This window comes from Pseudophryne corroboree, chromosome 9 (genome assembly GCF_028390025.1).
Source record: "Pseudophryne corroboree isolate aPseCor3 chromosome 9, aPseCor3.hap2, whole genome shotgun sequence".
NCBI classification, from domain to species: Eukaryota; Metazoa; Chordata; class Amphibia; order Anura; family Myobatrachidae; genus Pseudophryne; species Pseudophryne corroboree.
In genome coordinates, this window is record NC_086452.1 from 118,826,539 (window position 1) to 118,837,392 (window position 10,854).

General features: G+C 44.4%; 1 protein-coding gene across 1 annotated transcript in view; it reads right to left on the minus strand.

The window, feature by feature from the left end:
• The window catches only part of XPR1 (xenotropic and polytropic retrovirus receptor 1), a 241,988-nt gene that overhangs the window by 68,669 nt on the left and 162,465 nt on the right, over positions 1 to 10,854 (minus strand). Inside the window, exons 3-5 of the mRNA XM_063939797.1 lie at positions 7,285 to 7,386; positions 6,824 to 7,047; positions 2,238 to 2,387 (exon numbers count right to left, since the gene is read on the minus strand). Of these exons, the coding sequence (XP_063795867.1) occupies positions 2,238 to 2,387; positions 6,824 to 7,047; positions 7,285 to 7,386 (476 nt within the window). The remainder of the gene's footprint in view (positions 1 to 2,237; positions 2,388 to 6,823; positions 7,048 to 7,284; positions 7,387 to 10,854) is intronic.

Genomic DNA, 10,854 nt, shown 5'->3' on the forward strand with positions numbered 1-10,854 from the left:
ACAGTATCAACCTGGGGCTTGCCATGCCTGACAGGAGAGCATATCAGCATATCTTGCCAGTCTAGTAGTTCCACAGTAGTTGAATAACTACAAGTTGGGTCTTCAGTTGGTGGTCATTTGTGTATAACTAACAATCAAAGGCGGAATGTTTTAAGACAAGACTTCACCATGTCTGGACTGGCGCTTTGTGTGAATGGCAGTATCAGGTGGTCAAGAGAGCTTGGCAGATGCGTTCGTAGCTGGCAGGTACTAACTGTCTGTCCAACAAGACACTGGAAGCACCTAAGAGAGTGTTTGTACAACAGGAGGCTGGCAGTGTAGGTGGGGAGTGTTTATGTATAACAGGCGGCTGACAGGTCACATGGCGGGATAGGGTGTATATATGCACAAGGTGTCTGGCAGTTTTGTTCTGTTAGAAAAATGTCTCTGTGCAACAGGTGTTTTGCTAAGGAGAGTACTCTAAAGTGTGGGTGATTGGGAGGGAAAGGTCTGTGCAAAAGGTGTCTGGTATTTCTGGAAGGAGTGTTTCTGGTCAACAGGTGTCTGGCATTTGGAGAGGGGCGAGAGGGTATAGTGTCTGTATAAAACAGGTATCTGGTATTTCTGGATGGTACAACAACTTGTGGCTCACTTTTCTGGAAAGAGTAAGGGTACCTGTGTACAAGTGTCTGGCAATGGGGAGAAGTGTTTCTTGTCAACAGGTGTCTACCATTTATTCTTATTTTTAAGTGTACACTTCAAGGGGTGGGGTGGGGTGTTTGTCTCTGTACAACAGGCATCTGGCATTTCTAGAAGTAGTAATGTCTCTAGCGAACAACTGGTGCCTTGCAAATCTGGGAAGAGAAGAGTGTCTGGCAGCAGAGAAGTGTTTCTGGCACTCCTGGAGGGGTGTGTTTTTCTGTCAACAGGTGTCTAGCACTTCTGGGGGAGGGGGGGGGGGGGTTCTTTGTACATCTGGTACTTCTGGGGAAGGAGAAGAGTATCTCTGTATAACAGGTGTCCGATACTTCTCTGGGCACCACTGGATGGGATTGTCTCTGTACAGCAGGTGTCTGGCACCATTGGATGGGAGTTTCTCTGTACAGTAGGTGTCTGGCACCACTGAAGGGGGGCGTCTCTGCACAGTAGGTGTCTGGCACCACTGGATGGGAGTGTCTCTGTACAGCAGGTGTCTGGCACCACTGAAGGCGAGTTTCTCTGTACAGTAGGTGTCTGGCACCACTGAAGGGGGGGTGTCTCTGTACACTAGGTGTCTGGCATCACTGAAGGGGAGTGTCTAAGCACAGTAGGTTTATAGCACCACTGGAGGGGAGTGTCTCTGTACAGCAGGTTTATAGCACCACTGTACGGGATTGTCTCTGTACAACAGGTTTCTAGCACCACTGAAGGGGAGTGTCTTTATAAAACAGGTGGCCTGCTGATTTTGGAGGCGGAGCATCTCTGTAGAAGAGGTGGCAGGCAGATTGGAGTGAGGGTGCGCACTGTGCAGTGCAACAGGTGTCTTGCTGTTAAGGGGGCTCTAAAAACGTATGGATGATAGGGCAGGATTTTTCTGGCAAAATGTAATTTACAATACATAGTTTGCAAGGGGGATGAGATTTTGCTGCATTTAGTCTAGACCAGGGCTGGCCAAACCGGTCCTCAAGATCTACCAACAGTACATGTTTTCCAGGCCTCCTGGAGATCTGTAGAATTGTCAGTTAGGAATGAATGCGCCACATCTTAATTAGTAATGACTACACCTGTGCACCAGCTAGGTGCTCTGGGAAATGTTAACTGTTGGTAGATCTCGAGGACCGGTTTGGCCAGCCCTGGTCTAGCATAGACACTGCCATTTACTATTACAGATTATTTATGCCTGTGTTATACAGTATATGTGACAATGACAGCATTTTTGCTCCCTAAGGGACAGCAGTTAATGCCACTATTGGGTAGGATGTGGAATTATGCAGACCCATGCCCTTTGAAAAGATATTTAAATGAAAAGAAACAAGCCACAAAGTATGTTTTTAACAGGATTCACAGGAATCCATTTCTGAGAATTTGGATGAATCCTAGAATAGAGGATTTGGTACTTCTCTAGATAAAATGCCCACAGCCTACTGGCAGGGAAGAGAACAATGCTTTGTTTAATTAAGGAGAGTCTTTTGCAACTCAGTAATTAGATTAAGCATTATACAGCAGTCATTTGTCAGGATGGCTGGTCTGTTTGGCAGTCGCTGGTTTATACAAAATACCTCAGTCTCGGAAATCAGCTGATTGATTTTTTTGCAGGTGTAGAATGGCGCCACTTCCACATGCGCCACTCGCCAGTCAGCACCGCGGCCCGTCTCCAGAATCTTGTCATGCTTCTTTAGGATCTTGCGGAACCCTGTGAAGTTCAAATTCTAAAAAACAAATATGAAAAAAAAAAAAAACATTGGAGGAATATGGTTTTATACACAGTATGCACCACACTCTTCTTGCATTAGATTTACAGAAGTGTCAGATTGCTACTTTGTGCTGCTGGGGGTACTCTGCTCCGTCACATATCTAACTCACAGTACATGACTGTCTGCTTGTCTCCATTCGCCTGCTCATATCACGAAACTGCCCCAGTAACATGCAGTCCCTGTCCTAACCATCAGTAACACAAGTGGACAGATGGCTTCCTTCCACAATATCAGCACGCTCTTCATCTGAATTACTTATGCTGCTTTCAGATCGCAAATGCCGGATCCCACCCGGTAAGAGAAACGTGTCCTTACCGGGTGGGATCCGGCATCTGCGCTCCTTTGCTGGCTTTCCAACCCGGCAATATACCGGGTCGGTTGCAATAGCAGCGGGGGGCGCAGCAGCAGCAGGGGCGGGGGTGGAGGCGGCGCTGGGAGATGAGCTCATCTCCTGCGCCGCCTCTCCCTATGCTGTGAATGGGAGCCGTGTCGCATCGGTACGGCTCCCATTCACACTGCACCTGACCCGGTATTCAACCCGGTAATAACCCTTCTTTTTTACCGGGTTGAATTACCGGGTCAGGCGACCCGCTAATTCAGCAAAGGAGCTTTCACATCGCACACTGACCCGTTTCGACACGGCAATATGCCGTGTCGATACCAGGTTACTTGTGCGATGTGAAAGGGGTATTACTGTGTTGTAGTGAACATTCTGATCATCTGGCTACAGGTTGTTCTAGTCCTGCATACTTCAAAACTGGGGACATACAGACAAGCAGGAAATGAAGAATGATCACAAAAATGTGTTCTAACTGTAGTCAAACGCACAAATGTAACTCAGTCCCTCATTATATATTGCCACATTAGATCTGCATAGTTGTGTAGACCTGGTCAAGAGACCCCCCCCCCATATTGTTCTTAACCTAGATTCCCGGATCTTTTCTGTGGGTCTGTGGTATGATGTGTTTCTGCACAAGCCAGCTAATCTCTTTCCAAAAAAAGCTTGAAATAACTTGTAGTTTAACAAGGACAGAAGGGGGTCTTACCCTCATCTGTTACACACGGGCACCGACATAGCTGCTGAAATAATCAGAGCCATGACAACCAACACTGTTAAAAGGGAATCCTGAAACACAATGCCGATGTACTTACGGCTTAGACATCTTGAAAAACAGTAATTCTCTTTAAATGGCCTACTAAACCGCTATTGTACATGGCAAATTGCCCACACACTGTCTTTTATGTCAGATACATGGATGGGGCACTGAAGGTTGCAATAAGGAAGCATAAAATAACTAAAGTACAGTAAGGAATAAAAGGGAATGGAATATTATTTTACAAGATAAGAAATAATATCTTTTATTCTGAAATATGTCTTAATGCTATTATAGGATTGTAGGGTTGCTGAATTAAACCCAAATTCGTCTAATTTCACTGAATATTAACCGACAATGAAAAAGACAGGGCCAAACGCAACAGTTCAGATTTGCAGTAGTCGCTGCGATTCCAGCGAGAGAGTCAATACATAAGGGACAATTATTTTAACAAATAAAACAACTTTTTTCTCTCCCTGCGCTATTTGTTTAGAGTAAAGCAATAGGACATGAATAAACTTGATTCAACAGATATGGGAACATTTATAATCAATTTTAATCAATGATGACTAATCTCATATAAAATAATAAAACAACATCCAAGATACAAAACACAATAAATTCAAAGAGGTGGATCATATATCTGAAAACTATAAAACACGATCCACAGAGGACTTCACTGTCAGCTGCATTTAATTAAAAAAAATAAAAAAAATTGGTGCGAGCGCTTATATAATAATTCCCACACAGTTTTGCAGGTATTTGTCCCGTGAGGTGAAACAAGCAATACATTGCAGTGGATAATACTGCTTTTATATGAGACTAGTCACCATTGATTAAAATCGATTATAAATGTTCCCATATCTGTTGAATCAAGTTTATTCATGTCCTATTGCTTCACTCTAAACAAATAGCACAGAGAGAGAAAAAAAGTTGTTTTAATTGTAGTACACCTGATTGCTTCAGGTGAATTTGGCTTTCACCACAAGCCAATTACTTCACTGCTGCTATACAGTATGTATAACATATATTATATCTGATTAATTGGTGTTTGAGGCATTATTATCGTCACAGATTTTATATATATATATATATATATATATATATATATATATATATATACCATCGTTCCCAATGCTTACCCTGAAAGGGTTTAGACAAAAGGAGACCAGCACACCACCATATGAAAAAATATGAAAAACATTTAATGAATCAGTAGCATTATCAGGCCTTTTGAAAAAAGTTTTTAGTACTCATCATGAGGCTTTCAGCAGTATTCAAGCAGAACAGCCATCCCAACGGCCCGTTTCGGTTGTCACACCTTCATCATGGGGTCAGCTACCCCATGATGAAGGTGTGACAACCGAAACGGGCCGTTGGGATGGCTGTTCTGCTTGAATACTGCTGAAAGCCTCATGATGAGTACTAAAAACTTTTTTCAAAAGGCCTGATAATGCTACTGATTCATTAAATGTTTTTCATATTTTTTCATATGGTGGTGTGCTGGTCTCCTTTTGTCTAAACCCTTTCAGGGTAAGCATTGGGAACTATGGTATCAATAACAATTGACACGGCACCCTTCTAACATCCTTTAAGTGTGTGCGCTTCACCTCTGGACTTATATATATATATATATAAATAAAACACCTTACAATTTAGCGCCAGGCATTGGTGGTTGTAACAATTCTTTCAACAAAACCGCCTCTTTAAATCTAGTGACTTTCTCGTTGGAAATTGCCCAGAGTACCGCCAATAGGGAGCCAGCACGACCCTCTTACCATTAAATTGGAAACATGAGTGCCTCTTTTAAGGTTGCCACACACGCACAGATCCGTCTATTTGGCCTGATCATGGAAGGACCAGGTATGTAGTAATATACATAGGTGCTGATGCAGAGTTACATGCAAGTTGGTTATAATATCTTGTGCTGAGTGCACGGGACTACATGCGGCTTTTTGCCTGTACATACAGTTGTGGGAATCTCTGCCATGGCACCACCACTTGGCTTCAAAGCAGTCATTATCAGTGCACACTTATACCAGCTATATACCTAGTGCTAAAGAGCCATCTGAAAACAAGCGCATTTCCATGTATACACAACTCTGCACAGCCTGCAATTCCACTGACACTCCTTCACTAAACTTAGCTTATGTGAGAATGCCCTTTAACAAGCCAGTGTTGCCCCATCAATCACAAGTGGAGATGCATCAGTTGTGTACACCTGATTCCGGAGCACGCATAGAGCGAAAACATGTGGGATACGCTCCGCAAATCTCTACATCAGCCACTTGTGTTCAATTGTGTAACATACCTGATCATTTTGGCCAATAATAGATATAGATATTGCAGGCTGGCGTATCTGAACAATTCCAGACTGACTGGGCACAGATTCTGATTGGATACGGTGGTCGACCAATTTGCCATACATGCGATGTATGGCCAACTTATAAGCAACAGACAAGATGATTCAAACCCGAGTCATCAATTGGTAAAAAACTGCTCCCATTGTCACACAAAGAGCTGCTCAAACTCTACCTGCTCATTGCCAGGTATGTTGGGAAATGTGGTCTAAAGAGGACCACTAGTGGTCTCTGCGTGCCGCCATCTTCTGCCCGAACTAGCATACAGTTTAAGTCAAAACTGACAGTCATTTGGCGGGAAAGCCAGATCTCACAAAGTATGGGAACCGTTGTGAGGGGAAGCATTTGGCAGACAGATGGTGGGGATGCCCGTTGTGAATCCCTAATGCTAAGAGTGGTCCTATAGCTTATTATTTGGAATGAGCAGTATGAGCAATCCATTAATTGCTAGTTCTACCTCTGTAAGGTACAGATAAAGTATATTAAACCATGGAATGAATATGGAGTGCAGGAAGCGTGCTGGGCATTGTCTGCCTCCATTATCGTCTAGTGACCAAGTGGCTTTGCTTCGGATGTGTCGGCTGACCGCGACATTGTATCTGACGACTAGGACACTGCGTCACACCATGAAAGTCATCTCTTGATGGGATGTAGTCGGGATCCCAGCAGTTAAAATCCTGACCGCCAGAATGCCAGCAGTGGTGCCACAGCTATTCCACAACACCCATGGAGGGGGAATAGAACTTGTGGCAAGCGCGGCGAGCCACCGAGCCCACAAGGAGCTTCGTTGCACTCACCCCCCTGTCGGCATTCTGGTGTTCAGGATTTCGGCGTCGGGATTTTGACCGTCGGGATCCCATACCCAACCCCGCTTGATAACACATACAAGACTCCATGATGAAGATCAGTTACAGTATATTACTCTACCATTCAGTACCTGGTAGTTCTGCAGAAGAATTAAGCTGAGATAGAACTCGCTGAATGCCAGTTTCAGGTCCCTAATGTTTCTATGCTGGACCCGTTCCTCATGGGACAGTGTGAATACGGCTTTTCTGCGCTGCCTGAGGGCTGGCACACGGCTGCTTTCCCTTTGTGCATCCAGTGAGGACTGCAGTTCATTTTGTAGGGTGGCTGAGCGTCGCTGAGCTTCCGCTAATTTTTCTGCAAGCAAAGACAGAACAGTCATGATATTGGGATCACTACTAGGAAAGATGAAGTTCAGTTAGGAGAGCTGTGGCTCGCTGGTGGTTGTACAGTAGATATCCATGTCCCAGACTTCTGTGCAAGCCTTAGGACTTAATACTTAAGTTCCATAACTTTTGGGAGGTCAGAAGAGGTTACTCTCTGCTCAGAACCGTAGCACCCCATTACCCTCTCTGCATTTACTCTAACAATTACCTGAATAAAAGGTGTTGATTTTGGCAAGCTCCTTCTCACATGTCTGGAAGAACTTTTCTTCAAACTTGGCAAAATATCGCTTTACAGTGTCCTCATCTGTTACTGAAAGACAAAATAAAGGGAAGATGAAGACTGTAAAGAGTGTGTGGCCAGGGTTTACTCACCAAATATAGCAGAGGTGACCAGACACCCCTCAGAATGTACTAAAAAGACATTATGAAGACCTGAAAAAGTACCTAGACACCACTTTATACAAAATGTACTTACACATTCCAGCACATCCACAGACTTGCATACAGATGCGTCCTCATACATCTAGCCTCCATACACCACGCAGCGCGAGATGCCTGGCGTGAGCGAGCCACCAGGTCTTGTGTAACTCTGTTAATGTCGGGAGTCTTTTTTTTTTTTTTTGCGGAAAATACTTATTTGCAACAGGAGACTGTGCTGATTAATTTGATAAATAACACTTGTATTTTGTGTCTGTATACAGAGCAGAACAGAATTTGTATAGGGAAAAGCTGCGGCTGCTACATTGTAGCACTTCATGTACAGATTCACACACAGATATACAAGTGTCATATAAAATTAATCAGCTGTCTCCTCGTGTGTCCTAGTCGCACTGTGTTGCTTAGTCACAAAAAGGAGCACAAGAGACGCTTGAAGATTCTTGTGCTGCCTGGCAAGGATGTTTGGCGTGACTACAGTAAAGGGGTGGTCTTCAGTATGCCGACTGACGGGATCCCGGCGCACAGTATACCGGCGCCGGAATCCCGACAGCCGGCATACCGACACTTATTCTCCCTCGTGGGGGTCCACGCCCCCCCTGGAGGGAGAATAAAATAGCGTGGCGCGCGTAGCGCATCACCGTGCCCGTAGCGAGCCCGCAAGGGGCTCATTTGCGCTCGCCACACTGTCGGTAAGCCGGCGGTCGGGCTCCCGGAGCCGGTATGCTGGTCGCCGGGAGCCCGACCGCCGGCATACCATACTGAACCCCAGTAAAGATGTATGAGAAAATATCTGTAGTTTTAACATTTAAATTATTCTATATACTTCCTGTCGTGGCTATAACCCTCACTGCCAATGCAAAACCTAGCAAGATATGTATTTCTGCATTTGGTTGGTACACGGTTTTGATGAAGGTCAAATGTGTGAAAATATAGTCCACTAATTTGAAAAAGGCAGAACTGATGGTCAGTCTACAATAGAGTGGAACAGCCAAATAACATGAGAACATTGCCTAACCACTGCACCACTAAAAAAATGCATTAGAACATAGAGGAACACATGTCCATTAATAAAAAAAAAGTGAAGGGGTGTGTGCCCTAAACTGCTTCTTTGTATGCAGAAATCTGGAGGTATTATTATTCTATTATTTATATGGCGCCACACGGTATCTGCAGCGCCTATGTCAGAGAACATAAACAAATGAGTAAAACCAGAAACAAGCACTTACAGTCTGAAACAATCTAGGACAAGTACAAGGTATATACAGAAAACCAGGGGTCAGGTGCCATCACAGAGAGGATTGAGTAAAAGATAGTGTAAGTAATGCCCCCTACAGACTCGGCGATCCGCCACCGAGCTGCCCAACGGCAGATACGGCCGACCCGGCAGCGGAGGGTAGGTAACGGGTGGGGGGGTCTAGTTTCTTCCTTACCCCCCCCCCCCCCCCCCGTCACCCAGCGCCATAGCAATACATGTTAATATGGACGAGACTGTCCATATTGGCCTGCATGTATAAGCGACGGGACACCAACGATGAACGAGCGCGGGACTGCGCATTGTTCATCGTTGGTTCCTACACACTGCACGATGTGAACGAGTTCTCGTTTATTAATGAACGAGAACGTTCATATCGTGCAGTGTTATCTGTCAGTGTGTAGGGCCCTTAAAAAAAAGAAAGGGCACATGAGGGGAGAAGGCCCTGTTCTTGAGAGCTTACAATCTGAAAGGTGAAGAGCTAACAGACCGGGGTGACACAGAAGGGGTGTTTTTACAGTAAGCAGAAGTTTAAGGATTTCATCTTTGCACCCAGGTCACTACACACAGAAGCCGTCTCACACATTAAGCAAGTGAGACTCTCGCATGCAACGTGCGATGATCACAGAACTCCATCACTACCGGGCATTGCTCGGGGTAGATAGAAATCACAGCTGCTCATCAGGCAATTTCATAACGGCCCCCAGACTGTGATAAATACATTATATATTCTAATAACAAAATAACAGGTTGATCGATAAAACCTGCTAAAACGGATCACAATCTGTGAATACCACACTCTGCTTTGGGAGTATACATGCCTTACTGATTTCTCCATATTATCTAGAACAAGGGCATTATGCTTCCTAGAATCATTCCAAGGTCACTTGCTGTGGAAGGATGAACAGATGCAGTGAAAATGGCTGGCCTTGAATATACTGTACATACACCATGACAACAGCACGGAGATGGGGCGCCTGGAAACTCTGGGTGCTACCGGTGACTGAAAAATATGTACTTCAACGTACGGAAAGTGCTATGTACCAAGCCAGAACATGTATGACTGTATTCACGTTAAAAATACACAGAAATTACGCTATAAACCATTCACAAAGAAAACAGCTGCACGCAGTAGGTGCCGGACATCAAAGTAAAAAAGAACAAGGTTATTAACACAGTAAAACACAATGCCACAGAGTTACTGGCAAAACCTCTAACCGGGAGAGAAGATTAAAGAGCAAGATTCAAGCTCAACTTCTTTTGGAACCTAGTTATGCCGCGGTAATGAATGTGATACACTCAGACGAGTCTGACCTGTTGTAGCCTAAATACAGTTCCAGGGCCACCGCTAGCATAACTGCAAGAACAAGGCTAAACGCTGCACAGATCTGATCCAATTGTAATGTGTGCAGAGGAGTTATTTAGAATAAGCCGCAGCAGCTTCCCTCTAGTAATGTTCCACACACATACTCACAGGCACCGTTCTGCAACATGTATAATGGATGAAGATTTCCACCCCACCTCCCCAATCTCACCAGAACTCTTTTATTGCTTTTTTAATATCCGGAGGAGCTCATGGCTGCCCATGTTAATATGCTGAAATGAGCGTACTCGCAGGAAGACCATCCAATAATTGGTCAGCGGACCCCTGTGGATCTGACAGCATTTGGCACAATGTGCGTGACCTCTATTAGATCTCACACAGGGAGCTCTTTTTACTATGGTCTCTGAAAACAAGAAACAGGATAAATTAAATGTAAGGAGCGCAGCTTGGAGGAGCGTTTTACATTGTAATTGGAGATCCGTAGCAGAGCAATATGTATATGATTATTTTATCTATAAAAGCATATACTACTCAAGAGCTGCTGGAAAGGCTCACATTAAACGGATCAATCTTCAAAACCATTTTTTGTGTACATTAAACTGTATATACAAAATTGTGTTATCCCTTAGATATAACAGGGTGTGTAATAAAGTGTTCTTCTCCCTTACACAAGGGAAGTCAGTCATTATGTGGGCTGCCCTCCATACAGTACAGTGTAGCCAAACAATTCACTGGGTATCTGACAGTACTGAGGTACAGAGGAG